Source organism: Oncorhynchus tshawytscha, unplaced genomic scaffold (assembly GCF_018296145.1).
Source record: "Oncorhynchus tshawytscha isolate Ot180627B unplaced genomic scaffold, Otsh_v2.0 Un_contig_1662_pilon_pilon, whole genome shotgun sequence".
Classification (NCBI taxonomy): domain Eukaryota; kingdom Metazoa; phylum Chordata; class Actinopteri; order Salmoniformes; family Salmonidae; genus Oncorhynchus; species Oncorhynchus tshawytscha.
Window position 1 is genome coordinate 97,191 of NW_024609496.1, and position 12,810 is coordinate 110,000.

At 44.1% G+C, this 12,810-nt stretch overlaps 1 protein-coding gene across 1 annotated transcript in view; it reads right to left on the minus strand.

The window, feature by feature from the left end:
- The window catches only part of rgs11 (regulator of G protein signaling 11), a 61,500-nt gene that overhangs the window by 3,746 nt on the left and 44,944 nt on the right, over positions 1-12,810 (minus strand). The window contains exons 15-16 of the mRNA XM_042315533.1: positions 12,787-12,810; positions 12,376-12,458 (exon numbers count right to left, since the gene is read on the minus strand). The exon at positions 12,787-12,810 is cut by the window's right edge and continues 115 nt beyond it. Coding sequence (XP_042171467.1) covers positions 12,376-12,458; positions 12,787-12,810 — 107 coding nt within the window. The remainder of the gene's footprint in view (positions 1-12,375; positions 12,459-12,786) is intronic.

Here is a 12,810-nt window from a genome sequence, read left to right on the forward strand (position 1 = left end):
GGTCGTTTGACTGCGGCTCCGTAGCGGATACAGGCAATGAGGCAGTGATCGCTGAGATCCTGGTTGAAGACAGCAGAGGTGTATTTGGAGGCCCTGACAGCTTTATGTAGGCCCTAACAGCTCTATGTAGGCCCTGACAGCTTTATGTAGGCCCTAACAGCTTTATGTAGGCCTTAACAGCTTTATGTAGGACCCCTGAAAGCTTTATGTAGGCCCTAACAGCTTTATGTAGAACCTAACAGCTTTATGTAGGCTCTAACAGCTTTATGTAGCTTTATGTAGGCCCTGACAGCTTTATGTAGGCCCTAACAGCTTTATGTAGCTATATGTAGGCCCGGACTGCTTTATGTAGATCCCTGACAGCTTTATGTAGGACCCCTGACAGCTTTATGTATGCCCTGACAGCTTTATGTAGGGCCTAACAGCTTTATGTAGTCCCTAACAGCTTTATGTAGTCCCTGACAGCTTTATGTAGCTATATGTAGGCCCTGACAGCTTTATGTAGGCCCTAACAGCTTTATGTAGTCCCTAACAGCTTTATGTAGCTATATGTAGGCCCTGACAGCTTTATGTAGGCCCTAACAGCTTAATGTAGGCCCTGACAGCTTTATGTAGGCCCTAACAGCTTTATGTAGGCCCTAACAGCTTTATGTAGCTATATGTAGGCCCTAAAAGCTTTATGTAGGACCCCTGACAGCTTTATGTAAGACCCCTGACAGCTTTATGTAAGACCCCTGACAGCTTTATGTAGGACCCCTGACAGCTTTATGTAGGCCCTAAAAGCTTTATGTGGGCCCTAACAGCTTTATGTAGGCTGTAACAGCTTTATGTAGGCCCTAACAGCTTTATGTAGGCCCTGAATGCTTTATATAGGCCCTAACAGCTTTATGTAGGACCCCTGACAGGTTTATGTAGGCCCTGACAGCTTTATGTAGGACCCTAACAGCTTTATGTAAGACCCCTGACAGCTTTATGTAGTCCCTGACAGCTTTATGTAGGCCCTGACAGCTTTAGGTAGGCCCTGGCAGCTTTATGTAGGCCCTGACAGCTTTATGTAGTCCCTGACAGCTTTATGTAGGCCCTGACAGCTTTATGTAGGCCCTGGCAGCTTTATGTAGGCCCTGACAGCTTTATGTAGGCCCTGGCAGCTTTATGTAGGCCCTGGCAGCTTTATGTAGGCCCTGACAGCTTTATGTAGGCCCTGACAGCTTTATGTAGGCCCTGACAGCTTTATGTAGGCCCTGGCAGCTTTATGTAGGCCCTGACAGCTTTATGTAGGCCCTGAAAGACTTATGTAGGCCCTGACAGCTTTATGTAGGCCCTGACAGTTTATGTAGGCCCTAACAGCATTATGTAGGCCCTGACCAGGTGAATCCAGCTTTCACCTGGATTCACCTGCTCAGTCTGTGTCAGGGAAAACGCAGGTGTTCCTAATGTTTTGAACACACACTGTATATTGTAATGCTATATATATATATTTACGAGTGTATATATTGTAATGCAGCATATCTTGAGGAGTATATATTGTATTGTAGTATATTGCAGAGTTTATATTGAGGAGTATATATTTGAAAAGTATATACTTAATATTTATTGAGTATATTTTGAGTTGTATATATTGTAATTGAGTATATATTGAATATATATTCAGGAGTATATATTTGATGATATTGTATTGTATATATTGTATATATTGTGTGTGAGTATATATTAACTATATATCTGTCACGTTCTGACCATTCTTTCCTTTGTTTTGTCATTATTTAGTTTGGTCAGGGCGTGAGTTGGGGTGGGCTGTCTATGTTTCTTTTTCTATGATTTTGGGGATTTCTATGTTTCGGCCTAGTATGGTTCTCAATCAGAGGCAGGTGTCATTAGTTGTCTCTGATTGAGAATCATACTTAGGTAGCCTGGGTTTCACTGTTTGTTTGTGGGTGATTGTCTATGTTAGTTGCTTGTGTCAGCACAGTTCTCATTATAGCTACACGGTTGTTATTTCGTTTATTGTTTTGTGTAGTTTGCATTCAGTGTTCAGTGCTTTCTTTTATTAAAAAATCATCATGAACACATACCACGCTGCATTTTGGTCCGCTTCATACGACGACTGTGACAATATTGTCACGCCCTGGTCAAAGTATTTTGTGTTCATCTTTATGTATTTGGTCAGGCCAGGGTGTGGCATGGGGTTTTTGTAATTGTGGTGTGTTTGTCTTGGGGTTTTGGTGGTGGTATTGGGATTGTAGCTTAGTGGGTTGTCTAGCAAAGTCTATGGCTGTCTGGAGTGGTTCTCAATCAGAGGCAGATGCTTATCGTTGTCTCTGATTGGGAACCATATTTAGGCAGCCATATCGTGGTGATTGTCCTTAGTGTCCTATGTGTACTCGTTGTTAGTTTGCACCAGATAGGCTGTTTCGGTTTCGTTTATTGTTTTTTTGTGAGTTCGTGGTTCTTTGTTATATTAAACATGGATCGCAATCGACACGCTGCAGTTTGGTCCGACTCTCTTTCATCACCACTAGAAAACCGTTACAGAATCACCCACCAACCAAGGACCAAGCGGCTGGTAAACAGAGGCAGCAGCAACAGCAGCAGCAGGAGAAGCGACAGGTGCAGCAGGAGCAACAGCAGCAGCAGCAAAGGCAGCAGCAGGAGCAGAGGCAGCAGCAGGAGAAGCAACAGAGGCAGCAGCAGCATTGGGAGAGGCTGCACTCTTTGGATAAATGGACTTGGGAGGAGATCCTTGACGGACAAGGACCCTGGGCAGAGCCATGGATGGAATTGGAGCTGTCGGCGAAGCAGAGTGCTGAGTCTGAGAGTGTGGAGGATGTATTGGACAGAGTAGAGAGAAAGGTGTGGGCTTGGCATAGCATGCACGGCATACCAGTGCCAGCACCACGCATCAGGCCTACAGTGTGCCTCGCCTGTTCAGCGCAGCCAGCGCTTTTCTCCTCTCCTGCGCTGCTGGAGTCTCCCGCCTGTTTAACGCAGCCAGAGCTTTCCTCCTCTACAGCGCTGCCGGAGCCTCCCGCCTGTTCAGCGCAGCCAGAGCCTTTCTCCTCTACAGCGCTGCCGGAGCCTCCCGCCTGTTCAGCGCAGCCAGAGCCTTCCTCCTCTACAGCGCTGCCGGAGTCTTCCGCCTGTTTAGCGCAGCCAGAGCCTTCCTCCGACACAGCGCTGCAGGAGTCTCCCGCCTGTTCAGCGCAGCCAGAGCTGCCAGTCTGCATGAAGCAGCCAGAGCTGTCAGTCTGCATGGAGCAGTCAGAGCTGTCAGTCTGCATGGAGCAGTCAGAGCTGTCAGTCTGCATGGAGCAGTCAGAGCTGTCAGTCTGCATGGAGCAGCCAGAGCTGTCAGTCTACATGAAGCAGCCCGAGCTGCCAGTCTGCATGAAGCAGCCAGTCTACATGGAGCAGCCAGAGCTGTCAGTCTACATGAAGCAGCCCGAGCCGCCAGTCTGCATGAAGCAGCCAGTCTACATGGAGCAGCCAGAGCTGTCAGTCCGCATGGAGCAGCCAGAGCTGTCAGTCCGCATGGAGCAGCCAGAGCTGTCAGTCTGCATGGAGCAGCCAGAGCTGTCAGTCCGCATGGAGCAGCCATTCAGTCTACATGAAGCAGCCCGAGGTGCCAGTCTGCATGAAGCAGCCAGTCTACATAGAGCAGCCAGAGCTGCCAGTCTGCATGAAGCAGCCAGAGCTGTCAGTCTGCATGGAGCAGTCAGAGCTGTCAGTCTGCATGGAGGAGCCAGAGCTGTCAGTCTACATGAAGCAGCCCGAGCTGCCAGTCTGCATGAAGCAGTCAGTCTACATGGAGCAGCCAGAGCTGTCAGTCCGCATGGAGCAGCCAGAGCTGTCAGTCTACATGAAGCAGCCCGAGCTGCCAGTCTGCATGAAGCAGCCAGTCTACATGGAGCAGCCAGAGCTGTCAGTCTGCATGAAGCAGCCAGAGCTGTCAGTCTGCATGGAGCAGCCATGCATGGAGCAGCCAGTCACGGAGCTGTCAGTCTGCACGGAGCTGTCAGTCTGCACGGAGCTGTCAGTATAGTCTAGGAGCTGTCAGAAGTATATATCAGTCAGCCGCCAGAGCTGTCAGCCTATATGGAGCATAGTGCCGCCAGTCTGCCCAGCATCGCCAGTCTGCCCAGCACCGCCAGTCTGCCCAGCATATTGAATCAGTCTGCCCAGCATCGCCATCTGCCCAGCGTCGCCAGTCTGCCCAGCGCCACCAGTCTGCCCAGCACGCCAGTCTGCCCAGCACGCCAGGCTGCCCAGCACTGCCAGTCTGCCTATTGCCCAGCGCCGCCAGGCTGCCCAGCGCCGCCAGATCTGCCATCAGCCAGACTCTTATCTATCAGCCAGTCTCTTCCAGATCTGCCAGTCAGCCAGACTCTTCCAGATCTGCCAGTCAACCAGACTCTTCCAGATCTGCCAGTCAACCAGACTCTTCCAGATCCGCCAGTATATGCCAGAACTGCCAGTCGGCCAGGATATCAGCCAGATCCGCCAGTCAGCCAGGATAGTCCATGATCCGCCAGTCAGCCAGGATCCGCCAGTCTTTCAGGATAGTAGTCAACCAGGATATATATCCAGCCAGTCTGCCAGGATCCGCCAGAACTGCCAGTCTGCCAGGATCCGCCAGTCTGCCAGGATCCGCCAGAACTGCCAGTCGGCCAGGATCTGCCAGTCGGCCAGGATCTGCCAGTCAGCCAGGATCTGCCAGTCGGCCAGGATATCAGCCAGGATCCGCCAGTCCATGATAGTCAGCCAGGATCCGCCAGTCTTTCAGGATCCGCCAGAAGTGCCAGTCAGCCAGGATAGTATGCCAGTCGGCCAGGATCCGCCAGTCTATATATTCAGCCAGGATCCGCCAGTCTGCCAGGATCCGCCAGTCAGCCAGGATAGTATCCGCCAGTCCATGATCCGCCAGTATCCGCCAGTCTTTCAGGATCCGCCAGAAGTGCCAGTCAACCAGGATCCGCCAGTCAGCCAGGATCCGCCAGTCTGCCAGATCCGCCAGTCTGCCAGGATAGTTGCCAGATCCGCCAGAACTGCCATCGGCCAGGATCTGCCAGTCGGCCAGGATCTGCCAGTCAGCCAGGATCTGCCAGTGCCAGGATCTGCCATCGGCCAGGATCTGCCAGTGCCAGGATCTGCCAGTCGGCCAGGATCTAGTCGGCCAGGGCCAGTCTGCCAGGATCAGTTATCCGCCAGTCTGCCAGGATCCGCCAGTATCCGCCAGTCTGCCAGGATCCGCCAGTCTGCCAGGATCCGCCAGTCTGCCAGGATCCGCCAGTCTGCCAGGATCCGCCAGTCAGCCAGGTCCGCCAGTCTCCCAGGACCCACCAGTCAGCCAGGATCCGCCAGAAGTGCCAGTCAGCCAGGATCTGCCGGAACCACCAGCCAGCCAGGATCTGGTAGATCCATCAACCTGCCTAGCTTCCTCTCACTCCTTCTCTCACTCCTGAGCTTCCTCTCACTCCTGAGCTTCTCTCACTCCTGAGCTTCCTCTCACTCCCGAGCTTCCCCTCAGTCCCGAGCTGCCTCAGTCCCGAGCTGTCCTTCAGTCCCGATCTGCTCCTCAGTCCAGTGGGGTTCTGGGTGAGGACTACTAGGCCATGGTAGGGTGGATATCCAGGGACGAAGGGAGAGGGGACTAAGACATTAAATGAGTGGGGTCCACGTCCCGCGCCCGAGCCGCCACCATGGACAGACGCCCACCCGGACCCTCCCTATTGTTTTGAGTAGTATCATGGTCAAAGTATTTTGTGTTCATCTTTATATTTGGTCAGGCCAGGGTGTGGCATGGGGTTTTTGTAATTGTGGTGTGTTTGTCTTGGGGTTTTGGTGGTGGTATTGGGATTTAGCAGTGGGTTGTCTAGCAAAGTCTATGGCTGTCTCAGTGGTTCTCAATCAGAGGCAGATGCTTATCGTTGTCTCTGATTGGGAACCATATTTAGGCAGCCATATTCTTTGAGGGTGTCGTGCTATGTGTACTCGTTGTTAGTTTGCACCAGATAGGCTGTTTCGGTTTCGTTTATTGTTTTTTGTATGGTTCTTTGTTATATTAAACATGGATCGTATAATCGACACGCTGCAGTTTGGTCCGACTCTCTTTCATCACCACTAGAAAACCGTTACAAATATCCAGGAGTATATATTGTAATTGAGTATATAGTGAATATATATTCAGGAGTATATATTGTAATTGAGTATATAGTGAATATATATTCAGGAGTATATATTGCAGTGTAGTATATATTGAATATATATTCAGGAGTATATATTGTAATTGAGTATATATTGAATATATATTCAGGAGTATATTACAGTGTAGTATATATTGAATATATATTCAGGAGTATATATTGCAGTGTAGAATATATTGAATATATATATTCAGGAGTATATATTGCAGTGTAGTATATATTGAATATATATTCAGGAGTATATATTGCAGTGTAGTATATATTGAGTATATATCCAGGAGTATATATTGAGTATATATTGCAGTGTAGTATATATTGAGTATATATTCAGGAGTATATATTGTAATTGAGTATATATTGATATATATTCAGGAGTATATTACAGTGTAGTATATATTGAACATATATTCAGGAGTATATATTGCAGTGTAGAATATATTGAATATATATTCAGGAGTATATATTGCAGTGTAGTATATATTGAATATATATTCAGGAGTATATTGCAGTGTAGTATATATTGAATATATATTCAGGAGTATATATTGCAGTGTAGTATATATTGAGTATATATCAGGAGTATATATTGCAGTGTAGTATATATTTAGTATATATCAGATCAGGAGTATATATTGCAGTGTAGCATATATTGAGTATATATTCAGGAGTATATATTGCAGTGTAGTATATATTGACTATATATCCAGGAGTATATATTGCAGTGTAGTATATATTGAGTATATATTCAGGAGTATATATTGCAGTGTAGTATATATTGAGTATATATTCAGGAGTATATATTGCAGTGTAGTATATATTGAGTATATGTCCAGGAGTATATATTGAGTATATATTGAAGTGTAGTATATATTGAGTATATATTCAGGAGTATATATTGAGTATATATTCAGGAGTATATATTGAGTATATATTGCAGTGTAGTTTATATTGAGTATATATTCAGGAGTATATATTGCAGTGTAGTATATATTGAGTATATATTCAGGAGTATATATTGCAGTGTAGTTTATATTGAGTATATATTCAGGAGTATATATTGCAGTGTAGTTTATATTGAGTATATATTCAGGAGTATATATTGCAGTGTAGTTTATATTGAGTATATATTCAGGAGTATATATTGCAGTGTAGTTTATATTGAGTATATATTCAGGAGTATATATTGCAGTGTAGTATATATTGAGTGCATTCGGAAAGTATTCGGACCCATTGACTTTTTCCACACTTTGCTACATTACAGATTAAATTTAAAAACAAACCTCAGCAACACAATGTTACATTACAGACTCATTCCAAAATGGATTAATTTTAAAACAATCCTCAGCAACCTACACACACTACCCACAAAGTGAAAACAGGCTTTTAGAATATTTGGTTGTTGTTGAAAAAACAGAAATACCTTATTTACATAAGTATTCATCATAATCACTGTCATACCTCATCATAATAACTGTCATATCTCATCATAATAACTGGCATACGTCGTCATAATAACTGGCATACCTCGTCATAATAACTGGCATACCTCATCATAATAACTGGCATACGTCGTCATAATAACTGGCATACCTCATCATAATAACTGTCATACCTCATCATAATAACTGGCATACCTCATCATAATAACTGGCATACCTCGTCATAATAACTGGCATACCTCGTCATAATAACTGGCATATCTCATCATAAAAACTGGCATACCTCATCACAATAACTGTCATAACTCATCACAATAACTGTCATACCTCATCATAATACCTGTTATACCTCATCATAATAACTGTCATACCTCATCATAATAACTGTCATATTTACATAAGTATTCAGATCCTTTGCTGTGAGACTCTCAGGTGCATCCTGTTTCCATTGATCATCCTTGAGATGTTTCTACAACTTGATTACAGTCCACCTGTGGTAAAGTCAATTTACCTGTCTATATACAGTGGGGCAAAAAAGTATTTAGTCAGCCACCAATTGTGCAATTTCTCCCACTTAAAAAGATGAGAGGCCTGTAATTTTCATCATAGGTACACTTCAACTATGACAGACAAAATGAGGGAAAAAAATCCAGAAAATCACATTGTAGGATTTTTTATGAATTTATTTGCAAATTATGGTGGAAAATAAGTATAGCCTGCGTCTGTAATGGGTCTGCAGTCAAACGACCACCCCTCATCACTGTCAAGCGCTCCCTAAAACACTTCAGCGAGCAGGGCCTTTCTAATCGGCCAGGGTATCCTGGAAGGACAATGACCTCATTCCAACAGTAGCATTGAATAGGCCCCGCGATATGCAACTGTTCAGGGAAGTTAGCAACCAATATACCCAGGCAGTTAGGTAGGCAAAGGCTAGCTTTTTCAAACAGAAATTTGCATCCTGTAGCACAAACTCGAAAAAGTTCTGGGACACTGTAAAGTCCATGGAGAATAAGAGGACCTCCTCCCAGCTGCCCACTGCACTGAGGATAGGTAAACACTGTCACCACTGATAAATCCATGATAATTTAGAATATCAATAAGCATTTTTCTACAGCTGGCCATGCTTTTCACCGCTACCATGGTCAACAGTTCCGCACTCCCCCACAGCATCTTGCATAAGCCTCCCCATTTCTCCTTCACCCAAATCCAGATTGCTGATGTTCTGAAAGAGCTGCAAAATCTGGACCCCTACAAATCAGCTGGGCTAGACAATCTGGACCCTCTCTTTCGAAAATTATCTGCCACAATTGTTGCAACCCCTATTACTAGCCTGTTCAACCTCTCTTTTATATAGTCTGAGATCCCCAAAGATTGGAAAGCTGCCGCAGTCATCCCCCTCTTCAAAGCGGGAGACACTCTAGACCCAAACTGTTACAGATCCATATCCATCCTACCCTGCCTTTCTAAGGTCTCCGAAAGCAAAGTTATCATACAGATCACAGACCATTTCGAATCCCACCGTACCTTCTCCGCTATGCAATCTGGTTTCAGAGTTGGTCATGGGTGCACCTCATTCACACTCAGGGTCCTAAACGATATCATAACCGCCATCGATAAAAGACAATACTGTGCAGCCGTCTTCATCAACCTGGTCAAGGCTTTCGACTCTGTCAATCACCGCATTCTTATCGGCAGACTCAACAGCCTTGGTTTCTCAAATGACTGCCTCACCTGGTTCACTAACTACTTCTCAGATAGAGTTCAGTATGTCAAATCGGAGGGCCTGTTGTCCAGACCTCTGTCAGTCTCTAGGGGTGCCACAGGGTTCAATTCTCGGGCCGACTCTTCTCTGTATTCATCAATGATGTTGCTCTTGCTGCTGGTGATTCTCTGATCCACCTCTATGCAGACGACACCATTCTGTATACTTCTTGCACTTCTTTGGACACCGTGTTACCTAACTTCCAGACGAGCTTCAATGCCATACAAATCTCCTTCCGTGGCCTCCAACTACTCTTAAATGCAAGTAAAACTAAATGCTCTTCAACTGATCGCTGCACCTGAACACCCATCTAGCATCGCTCTGTACGGTTCTGGCCTAGAAAATGTGAACAACTGCAAATACCTAGGTGTCTGGTTAGGCTGTAAACTCTCCTTCCAGACTCATATTAAGCATCTCCAATCCAAAATTACATCTAGAATCGGCTTCCTATTTCGCAACAAAGCATCCTTCACTCATGCTGCCAAACAAACCCTCGTAAAATTGACTATCCTGCCGATCCTTGACTTCAGCGATGTCATTTACAAAACAGTCTCTAACACTCTACTCAGCAAATTGGATGCAGTCTATCACAGTGCTATCCGTTTTGTCACCAATGCCCCATATACTACCCACCATTGCGACCTGCATGCTCTCGTTGGCTGGCCCTCGCTTCATTTTCGTCGCCAAACCCACTGGCTCCAGGTCATCTATACGTTTTTGCTAGGTAAAGCCCCGCCTTATCTCAGTTCACTGGTCACCATAGCAACACCCACCCATTACACGCGCTCCAGCGGGAATATTTCACTGGTCACCCCCAAAGCCAATTCCTCTTTTGGCCGCCTTTCCTTCCAGTTCTCTGCTGCCAATGACTGGAATGAATTGCAAAAATATTTAAAAAACTAAAATCTCCACTAAAGCTGGAGACCCATATCTCCCTCACTAACTTTAAGCATCAGCTGCCAGAGCAGCTTATAGATCATTGAACCTGTACATAGCCCATCTGTAAATAGCCCACCCAACTACCTCATCCCCATATTGTTATTTTATTTTTTGCTCCTTTGTACCCCAGTATCTCTACTTGCACAATCATCTTCTGCACATCTATCACTCCAGTGTTTAATTGCTAAATTGTAATTATTTCACCACTTTGGCCTATTCATTGCTTTACCTCTTTACCTCATCTTACCTCATTTGCACACACTGTATTTACACTTTTCTATTGTGTTATTGACTGTACTTTTGTTTATTCCATGTGTAACTCTGTGTTGTTGTTTGTGTGGCACTGCTTTGCTTTATCTTGGCCAGGTCGCAGTTGTAAATGAGAACTTGTTCTCAACTGGCCTACCTGGTTAAATAAATGTGAAATAAAATAAATAAAAGATTGAACTCTTTGGCCTGAATGTCAAGCGTCACGTCTGGAGAAAGCCTGGAACCATCTCTACGGGGAAGCATGGTGGTGGCAGCATCATGCTGTGGGGATATTTTTCAGTGGCAGGGACTAGTCAGAATCCCGGGGAAAGATGAACGGAGCAAAGTACAGGGAGCTCCTTGATGAAAATCTGCTCCAGAGCGCTCAGAACCTTCGCCCCCAGTCTAATGTTTACCTTCCAACAGGACAACGACCCTAAGCATACAAGCCAAGACAACGCAGGAGTGGCGTTGGGACAAGTCTCTGAATGTCCTTGATGGCCCAGCCAGAGCCTGGACCCGATTGAACATCTCTGGAGAGACCTGAAATTATCTTTGCAGCGACGCTCCCCATCCATATTGACAGAGGTTGAGAGGATCTGCAGAGAAGAATGTGAGAAACTCCCCAAATACAGGTGTCCCAAGCTTGTAGCGTCATACCCAAGAAGACTCGAGGCTGTAATTGCTGCCAAAGGTGCTTCAACAAAGTACTGAGTAAAGGCTCTGAATACTAAAATAAATGTCATATTTCCAATTTTTTTCTTATAAATGAGCAAAAATGTTTAAAAACTTGTTTCTGCCTTTTTATTATGGCGTATTGTTTGTAGATTGATGAGGAAAAAAACAGTTGAATCAATTTTAGAATAAGGCTCTAACCTAACAAAATGTGGAAAAAGGCAAGGGGTCTGACTACTTTCCAAAGGCACTGTACATTGTAATGTAGTATATTGGGGAGTACATATTTAAGCAATAAGGCCCAAGGAGGTGTGGTATATGGCCAATATACCACAGCTAAGGGATGTTCTTATGAGAAACACGGAGTGCCTGGACACAGCCCTTAGCCGTGTTATATTGGCCATATTTGACATGTATAATGAGGTGTATATATTGTAATATAATTTATTCGGGAGGTTGTATTGGAGAGTATATATTGTAATGTAGTATATTGAGGAATATATATTTTTAATGTAGTATATTGAGGAGTATATATTGTAATGTAGTATATTGAGGAGTACATATTTTAATGTAGTATATTGAGAAGTATATATTTTAATGTATTATATTGAGAAGTATATATTGTAATGTAGTATATTGAGGAGTATATATTGTAATGTAGTATATTGAGGAGTACATATTTTAATGTAGTATATTGAGGAGTATATATTGTAGTATATTGAGGAGTATATATTTTAATGTAGTATATTGAGAAGTATATATTTTAATGTATTATATTGAGAAGTATATATTGTAATGTAGTATATTGAGGAATATATCTTTTTAATGTAGTATATTGAGAAGTATATATTTTAATGTAGTATATATTTTAAAGTAGTATATTGAGAAATATATATTGTAATGTAGTATATTGAAGGGTATATATAGTAATGTAGTATATTGAGGAGTATATATTGTAATGTAATATATTGAGGAATATCTATTGTAATGTTGTATATTGAGAAGTATATATTGTAATGTAGTATTTTGAGGAGTATATATTGTGTTGTAGTATATTGAGGATTATACATTGTAATGTAGTATATATTGGAATGTAAAATTTCCTGAGTACCTCTTCTTGGTCTCCTGGGGAACGATGGCTTTGGCCAGCATGTTCTTATAGAGCTCAGACTTCAGATACCTGGGGTAGGAGTCCTAGAAGTCAGAGGTTAGAGGTTAGATACCTAGGGTAGGAGTCCTAGAGGTTAGAGGTTAGATTCCTGGGGTAGGAGTCCAAGAGGTTAGAGGTTAGATTCCTGGGGTAGGAGTACTAGAGGTTAGAGGTTAGATTCCTGGGGTAGGAGTAATAGAGGTTAGAGGTTAGATACCTGGGGTAGGAGTCCTAGAGGTTAGAGGTTAGATTCCTGGGGTAGGAGTGCTAGAGGTTAAAGGTCAGATACCTGGGGTAGGAGTACTAGAGAGGTTACGGTTTACAGTTCAGGGGTTAGAGGTCAGGGTTCAGGTGTTTGAGGTCATGGGTTACCTTCTTCATGAGGAAGTAGATGTG